The sequence below is a fragment of the Sceloporus occidentalis genome, unplaced genomic scaffold (genome assembly GCF_023333645.1).
Source record: "Sceloporus occidentalis isolate IW3139 unplaced genomic scaffold, rSceOcc1.0.p SCAF_3, whole genome shotgun sequence".
Classification (NCBI taxonomy): domain Eukaryota; kingdom Metazoa; phylum Chordata; class Lepidosauria; order Squamata; family Phrynosomatidae; genus Sceloporus; species Sceloporus occidentalis.
In genome coordinates this window covers 134,097,233-134,115,330 of record NW_028316983.1, presented here as the reverse complement: position 1 = coordinate 134,115,330, position 18,098 = coordinate 134,097,233, and the positions used below count along the sequence as shown (strand labels likewise).

Here is an 18,098-nt window from a genome sequence, read left to right as displayed (position 1 = left end):
TACATACCAAATCATGCTTTGTAGCAGTTTGCTAAGAAATAAGATTAATCTGGTAGCTATAATCAGAGAAAATATAAAATGTGTACAGACATTATTTAAATATATTCATTTATTTAATATGAGTAATCTGGCTTGCTTCTGTGAGCCACTTGAATTTAGGGAACTTGAAAAAGATTGAGTATCTCCACTGAACTTACTGGACACAGAGAGATGCTTTGCTCCCACTGACTCATGCTCAGGCTTTCTTCCAATGGTGTACATTTCTTTAGCACTAAGTCCCAGCCACAGTAAGGATCCTGGGATCCAACACATGCACTGAAAATATAAAACCAAAACATCAGGCCACAATATAATAATTCATACATACCTGCTCTTGGAAAAATACCGTAATTTCTTAAAATAGGGAAAGGCATATTACATTTGACAAGTGTGGTGGAAAGAAGGATGAAAAATGACAGCCACTTGCCAGTCCCACTTACCTACTTCCCATTCATCACCCAGGCAATTGCACCAAGCCAACCAAGCAATGACGCCAAATTTGTTTTTCTAAATCTGGTCCTGTTTCTAGTTCCCTGAAGCCAGACACAATGTCATGGCTCTAAACAGGATGTATGGAATGGTTTCTCTTCTCTCACTCTGAGTATATCCAAATATCCTATTGGCAACTTTACCCTGCTGATGCTATTCATAACTCTCTGGAGATGTTCTACTTTGTCCAAAAATGTAAACTGTCATAGTTTCTGTCAATAAGGCCTGGTAACTTTATTTGGAGGACAAATCAACTAATGCTTAAGTTGATTAATATATGTGTGTGGGGAGGTAGCCAGTTAACACAAAAGGACTATTTTGGAGGTTTGGCAGTAATAGGGAATAGAGGGGACATATTTCCTTTTAACTGTATGGTACTGTGTGTGTGTGTGTGTGTGTTTTGTTTAAAAAAAACTATGTTTTGCTTCCTTCTGTAATTGAAGAAAAGACCTATACTAAGACATCAGTAAAATCTGCAAATAAGATATTGTAGAGCTGGAAAAGGTGTATAAAAGGGTAAACAAAATAATTAAGGAGCTAGAGCAACTACACTATGAGAAAAGTTTACAACCTTTTGGGGGTAAAAGTAAGGGAAACATAAGAGAGGTGCATTAAAATAATGCATGGTTTGAGAAAAGTGGTTAGGAAGAACTGTTTCTCTTCCCTCCAGTACTAGAACTCTGGGTCATGTAATTAAACTGAAGAAAAGGAGATTCAGGATGGACCTAGATGTGCACAGTGGTATAAGAAGTAACAATGACTGCCAACTTGGACAGCACCAAAAACAACTGCAGGGAGGATAAGGCTATCAGTAGATATTGGGCATGATAAATACATATACTCCTGCTGGTACCAGGAGCTGTGTGCTTCTGAATATCAGTTGCAGGAATGTTACATTCATATTCTCTTGATAGATTTCTCATAGGCAACTCTTTGGACTAGATGGACTTTTCAATAATCAATTAATTCATAGGCAAAATGTCATGTGATCAGTCCATGGACATTCTTGAAGCTCATTTGAACCCTAAAAGTCACCTATTTTTGTAACCCCTTTTCCTCCTGTGATACCTCTGAATGGAGCCAGCCCCTCAGATACCTGTATGTTTTGTAGAATAGACATCTCTTCAGTGGGATCTTCACCACACTTTTCTGGAGGCCCACATACAGAGCACTCTGACTATGTAAAATCTGCAGACTCCGGATGGGCTCCCATTGCTTCTTTGGAAAGATGTCAATCTCCTCCAGCAAGCAGCTGCTTGATGTCTGATTAACTGGAGCAAGCACCTTCTTAATTGTGCCATGATCTATGAAGCAAGGAGAAGGAAATTACTGGTTGGTCTTCTCCCCCTATACTATGTATACACATCTATATGAATTTCCCCAGAGTATCTGCCTTCAAAGCAGGGACACGTTCTGTTCCCAGTTACATTACTTCCTTTAATTTCTGTTTTTGTAATATTGTAGTATTATGTAATTCTCAGGGACTTGGAGGTTCCTTCTTACACAAATCAATCCTAAAATATAGTATTGTGAATATTAAATATTTCTCCAGAAAACTATGCAGCAGTTCTGGGACTGGAAGCAGACTCTTGAGGAATACCTCAGGAAGTTCAACTGCAGCCATGAGAAGCAACAAGAGAAGCACAACATGTCTAATATCAGAGGAGCAATATCAGCGGAGCAGGATGGGTAGTAAAAGTACACGGGCTGGGCTTTTCTTTCTTATTGCTTTATATTAAGTTGAATCATCAGCCATTTAGGCCAAATTAAGTAAATAGCATCCATATACCCCCTTTAAATTACATGACAAACTTTTAGTGATTTTTTTTTCTTTATATTATGTATTCTTATAAATGTAACTGATAAAGATTTATTGGTTGGCCAATAAAAGTAACACTGATGGATTTTTGTTTTGATTTGCTAAATAGCCAACACAGCTACCCCTGCATGTTTTCTGTATTGTGAGGTACCACATTGTAGCTGCAACAGAGGAACCATGAAGAGTAGCTTGTGGACTGGGATCTTCAACCAAGGTAAAACATTTTTCCTTCTTAAATTTGGACTGAATTTGCATGTTTTACCCCTACACCACCAAAATGTTCCTGATGCAAAAGCATGGAGACTTCTTGAGGAATCCATTGTTTTCTGCCTACACAGAGGCCTGTGACCTCACTGGAATGGAGACATATTGGATTACAAAAGAGGGGTCCCTGTTAAGGTGCAAATGGACTTCCATGGACTTTGAAATCTCCCTATTTCCACACTGCCTGAAGGACGAGGAGCCTGTCTGCAAAAGATATCATTCCCAGCATACTATCTTTACTACTACATGTAGGCATCTGACTAAAATCTCCAATTGTTTTTCTCCTGTTTGGTTTGTAACATTTTGCCTGATTAAGAAACCCATGGAGCTTCAAAAGCTTGCAAGAAGTATATTGTGTATTTCGGTTGGCCAATAACGTTATCACTGATGAATTTTTGATAAAGAAAAAATATCTAAAATTTGTTTTTCTTTATATTACATATTATGATAAATGTAACTGAATTGCTTCTCGGCCTTTTGGCTAACATCAAGAGTACTATAAATGTAACTGATAAATTGTCCTCCATTGTTTGGTCAAAAGAGATGCTGCAGAGTTGAGTTTCTAAAAGGGGAATATTTCTACATCATGCATTTATTATTGTGTTCATTACTGTAACTGCATCACTGCAATGTCTCCCAACAGAAGTGTCTGCTCTTTGCAACAGTGATATTTACAAGCACAGCATAACCCAAATCTACATCTGTGGGAATTGTTTAATTACACATAGGACAAATAACCCAACTGCTCCCTAACAGGATGCAACTGGGTTGTGGGATGCAAGTGGGTGTTATCACACATAATTTGCTGCAGCTGCCACAAGACAGCTGCATCCCAGATCCCAGCCGCACTCCAGAGGATGATTTTCAAAGTCGGAAAGCTTCCAGCTTCAAAAAGCAACCTTTGAAGCATGGCTGGGACCCAGGATGTAGCTTCCCGGTGACAGCAGTGGCAAATTACATGCAATAATACCCACCTGCATCCCACAATCTGGCTGCATCCCGTTAGGGAGCAGTCAAGTTATTTGTCAATGTGATAATGTCCATAGTCCCAGCAGTTCTTCCACTATGGATGTGAAATTTACCACTTCAGTCAGTGTTGCCCCTTAAAGTGAAGAAGCTTTCCAGTTTCACCACTTTGCAATTACATCACTTTGCAAATGATAGTGTGCATCTGGCACTGAGTTTTCCAAGATTAGCAGCTAATTGCCCAAATCACTATAAAAATCAGCAGAAAGAGAGGAAATGTGATTTGGTGGGAAGAGGAAAACATACACATGTAAAAGTTTTTCAGAAACTGCCTGAACATTCGGGACACTGCAAATTTTCCATGGATACAGGACACCTTGGGGTGTAACAAAAAAAAAATAGCTCTGAGGAAATAATAGGACAACTAATGGCGAGTTCTAGCTGGATTCAAAGTATTGTGAGTAGAATGTACTCTTTTCCTCATGACATACTTGGAACAGCCCTTTCTGTGAGACACCTTTCTTCCTTAGGATCCACCCCAATGCTCCCATCTCTTCATCTAGATCCCTTGTCTACTGTGATTATTCATGGTTCTTTACTTGTACACATTATAAACTGTAGCCTAGAGTGAGTCTTAACAATTGCTTCTTACAAGTCTTTTTATGCTGTCATAGACATAGCAATTGTGGAAAAAGTGGCAGGAGTACAGCATTGCCTCTGTACTGCTGTGGCAACCAGTTCAACTCAATATCTACATTATTTCAGACAATAATAGTCCCTTTGAAAGTAGTGGTATGAAATATTACAGTTAATTTCTTCTCTGGGAATATCTAACAAATGAAGTTGTGATGAAGGAGAGAGGGGGTATTAACAGATGTTTCAGCCTTTCATCACCAATCATTTTCCCTCAGTATCTCCCCCAGCTGTTTCACCCTCTTGTGCAACAAATACGCATCTCAGAGCCCCAGCAGTGGGGAAAGCTGCAGGTGGGAGAGCTTACTGAGGAACACCCCTGGTCAAAGGATGACTTATATACCTGCCTGCTGTTAAGTGCATTGATAATCATGTCTTTCCCTACCCCTTTCTCATCTCCATTTTTCAAATGGAGAAGTAGTGGCCTAAGTTTGCCAGCTTTTGCTTGCCACAAGCATGACACTCAGGTCCTGGGAGAAAAGGATGCACTGCCTCTACTGTCAGTGATGAAACCTCGTGATCCATTAAAAGCACCGAGGCGTCAAAATTGTGCAGATAATTAAATTCATTTACAAACTCTTCAGAGATATGAGAGAGCACTATCCTAAATGATAATTCATTTGCATTTCTTTTGTGCCGTTTAGAATGTAGGTTTTAATTCCAACCCAGTGAAGCTCTGAGACAGTCAGCTGTACAATTCCAGAACCAAGTGTTATGACAATCACTTGTCATGCTGTCCAAATGCTTACACTACACCAAATAGGATAATTACTATTATTTTCTCACGTTCCTCTGACTGTCTCTCTTAGACTTGTCCTTTTACATAGCTGCATGTCTACATTGAATGATTGCTCTAAAGGAAAATGTGTGCTTCAATCGAAAGAAATAAAGCCTTGACAAAAAGGAAAAGAATCCACGAGGAAAGCATGATGTGAGCATAATTCAACTCTCACAACATGCCAATTTGAAAAAGGGACAGGGCTACCTGGGTTAGAGTAAGCAGCTGTATATGTACATTAATGTACATGCTATTAAGGTTTTGAGGAAAGAAACTGCAGATCATGCAGCATGTGACAGAATCTCAGATGCCTTTGTTTCTGATGGTCTTCCAAAAAGGTAATCCAGATCAGAAAGCCATGGTGGGCATGAGGGGGTTTGACACTACTGTTCTGCAGCCCAGAAGATGAAGATGTCTCCATAGAACCTCTTTAAAAGAGGCAAGGGTAAGGCAAAAAGCATCAAATATGAGGATCTCAAATTACATCTATCTCATCAAGATCTTCCTCTAAAAGAAGGCTTCTTCCCACAAATAACAGGCTTTGGTAAGACCGATGCAGCTTGTTAGCCTTGTGCTGCCAATCAAAGACAGTGTATTTTTAAAATGCCCTTTGCCCATTATCTCAGTCCATGTGAACTCTACTGTTCTATGTGTGCTCCTGCAGGATTGCAGTAATGTTTAAATGACCAAGCCACAGAGGCAGGGACAGACAGCAGATTTTCAACCACAGAAGCATCATCCTTACTTGGAGGGAGAAAGAGCACTGCTGCATCGAAAACAAGACCCAGGTCCACCCACTTCCTTGAGTCATTTAAAAATGTTTCCTCACGGAGCTCTATCAATGGGTAAGCAGAAAGAAGGGTTAGGCAACAAAGAAGGAAGACTGGCCTGAGAGAAAAGAAGAGCACTTACTGGCACAGGATAGACAAGAATCAGTTGCCTTGTTTCCTTCTATTGGGAGGAAAGCAAAGGAGTAGGAACCAGCGAGAAAAATTCTCAGGTCCCTTTCTAATCCAATTTGCTACTGAGGTATACCAAGCCAACACACACACACATTACAGTTTGATATTCCATCCCTGCTATTAACATGGATATTAAGATGGTGAGTTGGGGTGCAGATGTATAGTGGCTTTTAATGCTCTTTTTTCACATTTCCCTCATTGAGTGACTTCAGCTTGAGCATGTCCTCTGAGACTTCTGACTTTTCCCCCTTTGAACAGCCGATGCCACCCACTCCCTTCCTCCTGCGATGCCACATCACAAACTGCTCTTAATAATGTGACTTGCTATGTGTCAGAGAGGGCGGGCTGCTGTGTGAGAAACACATGGTCAAAGCCTTCTGGAGTGTGAAGAACTAGTTGTGTGATTCTTTGGATCCCAGCCATAGTCAACAGACCACTTTTTCTAGTGTATGGGAGTGTGCATGTGGAGAAGGAATTTATATTCTATGCACCTAAGGCATTATTCTGAGTGCTGCAATTTATAATAGTTAAAAATCACAATTTTACTATAATACTATAATTTTACTATAACTAATACGTAAAGCAAGCAAGATGATATGAGACTGGGACTAATTTAGGAGAAGACATATAGGACAGATGAACCAGGTAGGTATGACTCCATTTTTTCACTGTGTACTGAGTGTACGCTTTTTCCAATCTCAGGAACAATTTCTTCAGTTTATCATAAAAACCCAGCAGTGGCCAAAGTATGGCTTCACAGTGATACACAGACATACAAACATATTTGTGTGAGAGAGACAAAGAGACAGAGGAGACACAGATAGAGTATAATTTCACTAACAGTTAATTAAAATGCAGTAACATATCCCTATGCTACCTAACTAACAATTTCAAGAGTAATTATTATACATCTGCAAGTAAAAGTGGAGATAATATACACATTTTGCTCTCTGCAAGAAAATACTGATGCTCCATTTTCTTTATTTTTTAAATCCCACATTATACTAAATTTGACTGTTTGTGATGGAACTGGCAAAAGAAGAAAGACAGAAGATGAGACAGACACGAATAATCACTGTTTATTAGTCTTTCCATCATTTTCAGCTCAAAGGCTCATTTCTACTTCTGTCCTAAGGCTACACAGACAAAAACCCTATCCTAGCTATCCAGACTTGCATGTGAAATTAAATAGGTACAAGAACTTAAATAGGTAGAGGTAACCCTTCACAGTGTGCCACATTATTGGTGCCATAAAAGGCCTAAATCCAACTGCTAGTCCCAACTAAAGCAACCCTACTGAATCAATTGGAATCACATAAATGTAGAATTATTATTCAGTAACCAATTCAATGAGACTACTCTAGTTGGGACTAGCAATTGACTTTAGACCATAGAGAATGGACTGCATAGGAAATAACAGCTTGGAGCCAGTATCATTTCACCTAAAATCAGTTTGTCACATCTGACAGAACAATTCTATGCTGAGGTCTCAGAAGTCAATTTCTGCTTTTACCACTATATTATCGACAGTCCAAGGAACGTTAGGAAGTTTCATGTTACTAACATAGTCTTCTAGTTGAAATATGTTTTGTGTCAGCATTCATGGTACAAATTTGTGGTAACATTGTTGAGATTATTGTCAATCAATTCATCTTCATTACTATGGTTAATGACAAGCATGACTAGGATTACCTTATAATTATTTGGATGAATTCTTGAAAGGAATTCAAGTAACAAATGTCAAGGTGAGCAATCCACATGCAAATCAGGGGAAGCAGGCCAGATGCAGATCTTGGCTGCTCCTGTATGGCCCACACCAGTGGCATCCCTAGGATTGGTGTCACCCGGTGTGGTAACTCATGGTGTCACACACACCCCTTTGACCTCCTCCCATAACATATCATACAGAATCCTTAGTAATTTTTTGTACTAATAATTCCCATCTATCACTGAACTATAGTTGTGACATAAGCAACTAGAAAAATTAAAATTGTGTCTTTAAATTACAATACCATATACACAGCCTAAATGTATTTACATTTAGTTTCACGTTTCATGTGGTTGAAGTGAAAATTTGGTATGATGTGATATTTTTAAATAAAAAATTAGAAGAGTAAAATTTTAAAAAACTTGACTTCAAGTTTTAAGTTAAGATTTCTAAGCAGGTATTTTTGTTACTCACTCTTCAAGGTTGGGGGGTGGGGAATCTGTCAATGGATCTGTGAAGCCATTTACTTGAAATCAGGAGCCCAAGATAAGCAGTAGGAATTTCAGACACTTTTAAAGAAAATGAAACTATCCTTGCCTTTGCTCCAGAATGGCAAGCAGGGAGGACAAACCTCTGGTACTGACCAATGTGCCTGCCTTGCCCCTTCCCAGGCCTTCTCTTCCAGCATGTATGCAGCCTTCAAAAGGAAGGGCCAGAGGAAGATTTGCTCCAGAGGCAGCAAAGGAAACAGGGAACCAGTGCTTGTGCAAGGGAGGGGGACTCTGGGGATCTCCTTAAAACTAAACTACACTTTTCTCTAAAAGGTGATGCTCTTAAAGTCTCTGTATTCTGTATTTCCTCAGCTCTTTAGGATATCAAAAATAAACTGAGTTAAAATGAAACATTTCAAGCCTTTAAAAAAATCAGCAGTTTATAATATTTAAAAAACCCTGATAAAAGCAAGCAGCTCTGATGAAATTAACCCTCCTTCCCTATCTCTCTATCTCCCCATCTCTCTCACCCCCAGGCTTGTTGGCTCTCTGCTGGCACTGCCTCCTTCACCTCCCATCATAAATCACCTGCAAACCTTTGGGCAGAACGGCTGATAAGTGGTGGGCAGGAGCAAAAACAGGCTTAAAAACTATGTGTTGCTTCTCACAAAATTCCCTTGAAAGTCCCAAAGAGCAGAGATAAGGATGGGCAGGGGAAGCAAACAAAATAAAACAAGCCTCTATTCTCCAGCCCCCATCCCCAAACCAGGAAAGAAGGGGTAATTGATCCCTATTTATTGCTAGAGTCCACCCTCCATTCACTCTCCCACTCCCTCATCTCAGTTTGTATTTTTGGGAAGAAAAGAAAGTGGCCAAAAAGAGGCAGGGAAGGGCTTCAACAGCTGCTCTTGAAGGGCTGGGTTTCGCCTCCATTGTGCCTTTGCAATTTTTTTCTTCTTTTACTCTGCATCATTGGCCTCTGCGCCCCCCTTCCCATTCCTTCCCTCCAACAGAGGATTGATCCTTGAGGTGTGTGCCATCTCTCCATGTCACTCACCCCCCCACACACACACACACACACATGCCTACTTGTCCTGGCCATGCAAGGGCTCTTCTTCTTCAGGCAGTCCAGGTTGTCCTACAAGCCCGTCTAATGGAAGTCCAATTTCCTTGCATCTCCTTTCTCCTCTCCATCTCTCCTTGCTCACTAAAGTGATTGCATAGAGAGAGAGAGTGCCTTCTTCACCCACTGACCTACCCTTCCCTTCATTACTTGGATGTCTGAAGGACAGTGGTGTCATCTCCTCTTAGGGTGTCACCTGGTGCGGTCCGCACGCCCCGCACCCCGCTAGGAATGCTACTGGCCCACACAATCCCCACATGATTGAAAAATGGTTCGGTGCCACCAGCATCCGAACCAGAATTGAGATCCCAACTGGGATTTTTGAGGTGACAGAGGCTTTAGCTTCCACTTTCTTCAGTGTTCCAGAGCAGCTGGCACCTTTGTTTTCCTACCACCAAAGGTGATAGTGTTGTAAGAATACCATGTGGCAAAGTTTTCTTCAACAAACCCACCAGAACTGCTGCTTCCTGGCATGGAAGTAACAACGCTATGATTAGTAGTGGGGAAGCAGTGATTCCTACTGGGATCAGCAGGGTGAGGATGGTTTAAAACTGGCTCCCATGATCCCCCGCAAGGCCACTGGGACAGGGATGAATTTGAAGCCTTTTTCTAAACCAAGCAGTCTTTGTCAAATATAACAACAGAAAAATCGTGAGATTAAAGCTGGACTGCTAAAATGGGAGTAAGGTTATAGCCCTTCCTCTTCATACTTGTATTCGCATGTGTGTTTGTGTGTATTCAGTTGCCAACACACCACCCAGTACTTCACATAGCCCTGTGTGTGGCCCACACATAATCCATAATGTAAACAATATCCCAGTGTGTTTCTAGTCATTGGTTACTGAAAACAGTGTCATTTCTAAACAAACAAACAGCCCTATTCCATATACTATGGAAGAGACTGGACAACATTCATTGTTGTGATACAAATACAGAATATGGTTGAGTCTGTCTATAATTAACAGCAGCCAATCTGAAAGAATTTCATATAATTATAATCTTGCCACAGAAAAAGCATCTGCTAGAAATATACTTTTCCAACTAAATATTCACTATGCAGTACACTGCTTCTAGATATACACTGAAATGGGCAAAAGTAAAGGTCTGTACCATTATTTGCATTTCAGAATCTTTCAAAACTGAAAGAACACACAATGATCAGCCGAGCTCTTTCTGACTCTTCGCATTTTTCTATTTCATAATCTATTCCTTATACATGTTCTTCCTTAGGTTCTTTCTTACTCATACTATATATATTTTTGTGCAAAATATGTGCAATCTAACGACTCAAGAACTGAATTCATTACTCCTGAAAGGCAGCAAGGAAAATAAATCCTCTGCAATGTTATACTGAAGGAAGTAAAGAACCTGGCAGGGTAAAATATGGATCGATACAACAAAACCATAACCCATATAGAATATTATATTTTTAAGTGTCCTAGTTTATGGATGCACACAAAGTGTGATGTCTCTATAGTTATGAACTCATCATTTTATAATGAATGCTGTCTTATGAAATACTGGATGTGTGTTTTAAATCATCATATTTTCATCATCTGATTAGGTGTCTTGGGAGGGGGCTGCATAAACCATAAAGCAGGATTTGAAATGGGAAATGAGCAAACAAATGAATCAAATAAAGTACCATGCTGTTGTTTTCAATCAGACACTTCAAAAATGAAAAATAAAATGAGCAAAAACAAAAGAATTATTCTTATGGCACTCTCTCAGTGCAGAGATATTCATGTAAAATTGGGGGGGGGGGACTTGATCTACATTTTCTTGTCACAAATAATGCCACGAAGTTGTTATTCCTTTTGTTATAATGCATATCACAAAATTCAAATGCATACTGTTCACTATGAATTTCTTAAGAAATCCAATAAAGCTACCAAGAGAGGTGGTGGGTGAAGTAGGGAGCTGAATGGAAGAATCAGAGGAAATCCTCTCTCTCTCTCTCTCTCTCTCTCTCTCTCTCTCTGTGTGTGTGTGTGTGTGTGTGTTGGTTCTCTAACCATTTCCCACACAAAGAGACAGGGGAAATATTAGCTGGAATTCAAAGAGCACACTTACGTAAAAAGAAGTGCTAGAATGGTAATTGCTGATTTCTTATTAGGACCCCAAAGCACTCTGTGAACTGCATCATTCTGGGAAGTCTTCCAGCCCACAGTGGTTTTTGGGATGCATGACTGACTGGGAAAACCCCATTGCAAAAGCAGAATTCTACCCACAGCACTTTAGGTTGAACTATGCAGTAGAAAAGGTGGACAGCATAAGCATGTAGCCTTTGACAAGGTTCACCATGACATTTTTGCAAACAAGCTAGTAAAATGTGGGCTAGGCAATGCAAGTATTAAATGGATTTGTAATTGGTTGACCAGACAAATCCAAAAGGTGCTCAGCAATGGCTCCTCTTCATCTTGGAGAGAACTGACCAGTGGGGTGCCACAGGGTTCTGGGCCTAGTATTATTCAACATCTTTATCAACAACTTGAATGAAAGAATTCCTACCTACAGCTTAAAGAGAGATTTAAGATGGACCAGGGAGGGAAATAAATTTGAATTAGAATTTTCAAAGATCTTGTCAGAAGTAAAGGGGGAAAATTGCAAAATTACATAGTTTTCTCAGGAATTTGGAACAAGAAAAAGAACCCATCACGGATACGATGACCAAATGGGCCTCAGATTTTGGACATACTATTGAAATGGGTTGCTGGAAATAGAGAAAAAACAAGGAAATTCACAAAATCACAAAATCTTCGTGAAAACTTTTGGAAAATGGAACACAGATGGCACCTAACACCCAGTAAAATAGCAAAATTTTACAAAACAGGACCCGGTTTGTGTTGGAAATGTAACAAAATAGTGGGAACTTGGTTCCATGTTTGGTGGAGATGTCCAAAATTAAAATTGTATTTGAAGAGTATACATACAGAAATAGGGCATATGTTGAAAATCAAATTTGAAATGAGACCAGAGGCATATCTGCTAAACATGTTAGATAAGATTAATTTCCAAGTCAAGAGAAAATACGAAAGAATTCTGCTTTATTTAGTAACCGCAGCAAGAATCGTAATAGCACGGTGTTGGAAAAGTCAACCTTGGAAGATTGGTTAGTAAAATTTTTCGAAATGCGGGAGATGGACATGTTAACAGGTTGCTTATCACAGAATGAATTTCAACACAGAGAAATCTAAGGTACTGCACCTAGCACAGAAAAGTGAAATGCATAGGATGGGAGGCACCTGGTTTAACAAGACTATGTGTGAAAGGGATCTAGGAGTCCTAGTAGACCACTAGTTGAAAATGAGTCAACAGTGTGATGCAGCAGCTAAAAGGGCCAATGCGATTCTAGGCTGCATCAATAGAAGTATAGTGTGTAGATCGGTGATAGTGAACCTTTTAGGGACTGAGTGCCCAAACTAAAAGGCATTCTGGCACTGGGTGTTACTCAGTGCTGAGGGCAGGACTTCCTAGGGATGGGACTTGCAGGATGAGACTTCTTTCCCCTGCCCTTCTGGGACTTCAGCTGCCTCCAGAGACAGCTGAAGGTCTGGGGGGCGAGCAGGGAAGAAGAGGAACAGGCGCACACCTGTTCCTCCTCTTCCCCTGCCCCCCAGGCCTTCAGTTGCCTCTCCGAAGACAGCTGAAGGCCTGGGATGGCTAGAAAGAGGAGGAATAGGCATGCACCTGTTCCTTCTCCTCTCCCCACACCCTCCTAGGCCTTCAGCTGCCTCTTTGAAGACAGATGAAGGACGGCCTAGAAGAGGAGGAACAGGTGCTCGCCTGTTCCTCCAACTCTCTCTACACCCTCCTAGATTTTCAGCAGCCTCTCCAGAAGCTGCTGAAGGCCTGGGACAGCAAGGAAGAGGAGGAACAGGCACACACCCGTTCCTCCTCTTCCCCGCCACGTGCCCTGAAAAATGGCATGCAATCTCTGGCATTCATGCCATAGGTTCGCCACCACGAGTCTAGATCAAGGGAAGTAATAGTGCCACTCTATTCTGCTTTGGCCAAGCTTCACCTGGAATATTGTGTCCAGTTCTGGGCACCAGAATTCAAAAAGGATGTTGAGAAACTGGAGTGTGTCCAAAGGAGCGTGAATAAAATGATGAAGGGTAAGGAAACCATGCACTATGAAGAACGACATAGGGAGCTGGGGATGTTTAGCCTGCAGAAGAGAAGGTTAAGAGGTGACATGATAGCCCTGTTTAAATAATTGAAGGGATGTCATTTTGAGGAGGGAGCAAGCTTGTTTTCTGCTGCTCCAGAGACTAGGACCCGGAACAATGGATGCGAGATACAGGAAAAGAGATTCCACCTCAACATTAGGAAGAACTTCCTGACAGTAAGGGCTATTCGACAGTAGAACATATTCTCTCAGAGAGTGGTGGTCTCTCTGTATTTGGAGATCTTTAAACAGAAGCTGGATGGCCATCTATTGAGGATGCTTTGATTGTGAGCTCCTGCATGGCAGAATGGGGTTGGACTGGGTGGCCCTTGAGATCTGTTCCAACTCTATGATTCTATGATTCTAATCCCTGACCACTAAATGAAAAGACTGCAAGATTTCTTCTGTTCCCACATGCCAGCCATACTCTTCAGTATGAGCAGCTGCCCTACTAAGCACGTACATTATAAACAGAGAGCACTGAATCCCACAAAGGCAACTTCCATTGGAAGCAGCCAAAAGGTATTAATTTCTTCAAAGCATGAGACAAAATAGTTATAGTAAGAACTGTCTAGTTGATTTGCATAAAGTTGATTATGCCAGCCTTATTTATAACTCTGTCAAAAAAACTTCTTGAGATGCATGTCGAATTGCCTTCTGAATTAAAAACCATGCCAGAACATCAGACTGATTTTCCAAGGCTTTTATTCTGGCCTCTTCTTTGTTTTCAGTTAGGATGGATGACTCTATGTTCAGGCTGTAGAGAACAGGCACGCTGCCTTGACACAGGTCTGTTCAAATGCAACACCACCCAAACCATCAGTCTGCAAGAGTACTTTGATAATATATTGAAGATGTAATGCAAAACCTGCTTCTATTTTATTTATGTTGTTGTTTTGTTGTAGAAGTTCTCAAACAGAATCAATATAACTGATACACCAGTAAATCCATACAAAATAATTGTCCCAATCACTGGACTGTTTGCAAGACTTCATCAATGAAGCAGTGGGAGTTTCCTACAGATGAGATCATTTGAACCCTTAAAGAACTAAAACGCACTAGGAAAGAGCTACAGAAGTCTGTTCCAGAAGATTCATATATTCTCTACTTCCCTCTCTATAGGCCGCACATACCTTTCAGCTATATCTTCAACTGTTTATTATGCTTGCCTATCAAATATCCCTGAGATGTATTCAGACATTTAAGTGAGTGATAGAGGAAATAACATTCCCCAGTGGCTCTAATACAGAGCTAGAACCATAGTTAAGTTGCATATCTGCCTGTATATGCCCATATTTTACATCCCCTGTCCTTTTTAACCCTGAGTCCTTCTTCCCTCTCCTTAATACCTCCTTCAAAGTAGCTTATCCAAGGCTAGACAGTAAGGAAGCTTCAGAGAACCCTTAGCCAAATATAATGAGCCACACATTCACCAACACAAAAGGATCTTCTTTCTCTCTTATACACACAATGGGCACATAATTTCCAGAAGAATTTACCTGTGGCCAAATAGATGATATGGAAAAGCATGTCTTTGCCTTGTACCACATCCACTACCACATGGGAAAAACGGCTGTTGTCCTCCATGAAGTATGGAACTGGTGTGATAGGCTGTATCACTTCATGCATCAAAATAAACTTCTGGGCATCTTGGAGATTCCTTTCTGTCAGGTTCAGATACAGGCCTTGGTCCATGGTGCCACACTGAAAATGCATGAAGTAACACTATAAAGATTGATATGAGACATATATTGTACTCCCAGATCCCAAACTCAGGCTAGATCTCACATAAATTCGTGTAGTGATGACTGATCATCCTGCTGTACGATGAGCTCCAGAGAAAAATAGCATTTCACATTAGCAAGTCAACTGCACTTCCTCTGCAGGTAGTCAGTCTAATGAGTATAAGTGCTATTGCAATGTATGTGCATGAAAAGATGAAACAAAGAAAGAAAAGATGTTTTGCTAGCTATATGTCAGAGCTTGAAAACATTACTTTTTCAACTATAGCTTCCAAAATCACAAGATCAACAGCCTTCAGCCGCAAAATATCCACCCTAAAAAGAGACCTCTTAAAGCAATTCTATACATGCATCTCCCAAAAATGAAGACAAATGATCTTAAAGAATGTCATCAGATTCTGCTACCAGCATTTTCAAGATTAGGCACATACTCTTATAGGGTCTTTCCCCCTTCCATGGTGGCTTGCCTGGACAAGACCTCTTCAAACAAAAGCTTGGACCATAACAATAAATTCCTTGCTAAGTTCTAACTTGTTAGGGTGTAGAGAACAGGCAGGCTGCCTTGAATTACTGTTGTGCTTCATTCTGCAGACTGTTCAGGAGAAAGGTAACCTGGGTCTCAAGCAGACTGGTGGCTTGGAGTGGCTACTGGCTGCTCCAGCTGCAAGCATGCCCTGAGTGGCGTTGGACCATGGTGTCCCGTGGCCTGCCACTGTCACTGCCACAGTCCACAAAGAACTGCCAGCAAAGAACACTTTTTGTGCTCCTTTTGTAGCCGGGTTTGGGTCACTTTAGGTGGCCACAGCACAGCTTTGGATCAATCCAGGGGTGTGCATTATCTGAACACCACACCCCTGCATTGGCCCAAAGGCAGCACTTTAGGCCCATCTGTTTTGGCCCCTGGTTCCATTTACATTCAGATGGGTGTAAAATTATGTTTCAGCTATGAGCAAATACGCATATATATATATGTACACTTTAAGCTGCCATCTCTTTCTTAACCCTCTCATGATTTCACTGATGGAAACAGTGGATTCTGGCCAATGGTTATACTTACTCTAAAAGAATGTCACCTAAAATTGTTGAAGCAACCATTTTGGATGCTCCAGTTTTGCCTCCTTAAGTCATACTCTCCAATGCCCAAGGCAAGATATGGCCAAAATTACTCAAAGCAAAGGTCAACTGCTACATACAACTCATAACTCTAGACCCACATTTACACAGCAATTTACAGGTTCCTCTGAAGCTGGGCATTCTGGATCTTACCTACATCAGGTGGAAGTAGGATGGCATAGGAAAGGAGACAATCATCATACTCTACACATCATGTCATCACCAGTTTTAAGATCATTTTAGGTACCTGAAAATTAGGGTTTGGGTTGGGATAAGGCAGCCAGGCAGAGCGAGAGTTCTCCTGGTACTTGAATGGTCCGCTGAAGACTTGTGCTATTGCAGTCATGTTGAATACACAAACAGCTGAAACTGCTATGCTGTTCCTTAAAAAAACACAAACACAAACACATAAACAAACAGAAGATGAAGTAAATATATTCTTTAAAGCAGACAGTTTACAAAATGCAATTTTTCTCCCTTGTACTTATCATTCTTTACACCAGTGGTTCCTAAGCTTTAAGCCTCCAATGGTTTTGGAGTTCAGCTTCCAGAATTCTGTCTGCTTGGTCCAAGACCAAAAGGTTCTGGGAACAAAAGTCCAAAACACTTGTAGGCCCAAAGTTTGAAAACCATGCTTTACATCTCACTACAGAGGCGCCAAAAAGAGGCTCTGGGGAGGCGCCTCTCCTCGCTCCGCAGCAGCGCCATAGCAACCAAATTGCATGGCGCTGCTGCGCAGCAAGAAAGGACTGCGTGGAAGCAGTTCCTTTTTTGCAGAGCACTTACGCCATGCCAAAGCGCCAGTGACGACATGATGACGTGCCAGCAGCGCAGCCCTGTTTGGATGCTGCACTGCTAGCACATCATAGTTGTGCACACCATCTGGATGGTGCCGCGCAGCTGCAGTGCGCCCATGACGTGCTAGGGTTGCGAGGCGTGTGCACGCACTGTCCACAAGCAAGCCTAGCACATCATGGGCGTGCTGCAAAGGGCCCGTCTGTATCGGGCCAGAGTGACTAAAACTGATCCCCATATATAATGATGTACTTCTCATGTGTAATAATCTTTTCCAGATCCATCGACAAAACTACAACATCCGGAAAACACAGAAATTATAGTTTATATGTTAAAAAATAACATCATTTTTCTGAGTAACAAGTGATAACAATGTTACTTATTAAGACTAGTGAAACAAAGGCCCCTGAAATTACTTTCCCACAAAACAACTAAAGGTTAGTCTCATTAATTGTTGCCCTTTATTTCATTATGTAAGGCAGCTAGAGGTGGTGGTTCTGTCTTGTTTGTAACTGGAAAACAAGGGACCCAAAGTAGTGTGGGACATTCTCTGTTACTCTCATGACAACTTTTATTTCTATAGCCGATGAAATAAGAAAACAAACATGTCTTTGGATGTCTAGAAGGAGGCAAGTATTGCCTGCCATCTGCATGTAGGCTTTTTGGTGGCTCTAAAGTTCCTTGAAAATCCCCAAAGGACCCCCCCCCCATGCCTCTAAAAAAATGAGTGAAAAAATGCCCTACAATTGGCCAAAATATTGTCTGGAAAAGCATTATTAAAGCATCCCCCAAGACCCCATGGTCTCCAAAACTCATATTAAATGCCAAAAAGATCTGTTGAAAATAAGCCTCAAATGCCCAGGAGTTCAAACTAATTGTGGCTTCCAATCACTTGGCCAAAAATGCAATTGAAATTGGCTCCTGCCTCCACTAGTTACCCATGCC

At 41.0% G+C, this 18,098-nt stretch overlaps 1 protein-coding gene across 4 annotated transcripts in view; it reads right to left on the bottom strand.

The window, feature by feature from the left end:
• Nucleotides 1–18,098, bottom strand: part of SEMA5A (semaphorin 5A) — a 166,618-nt gene that overhangs the window by 47,698 nt on the left and 100,822 nt on the right. For 3 of the 4 annotated variants that reach the window (XM_089516372.1, XM_089516373.1, XM_089516374.1), the window contains exons 9-12: nt 16,606–16,741; nt 15,003–15,207; nt 1,625–1,832; nt 198–315 (exon numbers count right to left, since the gene is read on the bottom strand). In XM_089516372.1, coding sequence (XP_089372498.1) covers nt 198–315; nt 1,625–1,832; nt 15,003–15,207; nt 16,606–16,741 — 667 coding nt within the window. The remainder of the gene's footprint in view (nt 1–197; nt 316–1,624; nt 1,833–15,002; nt 15,208–16,605; nt 16,742–18,098) is intronic. The other variant, XM_089516375.1, reaches the window with a different exon arrangement.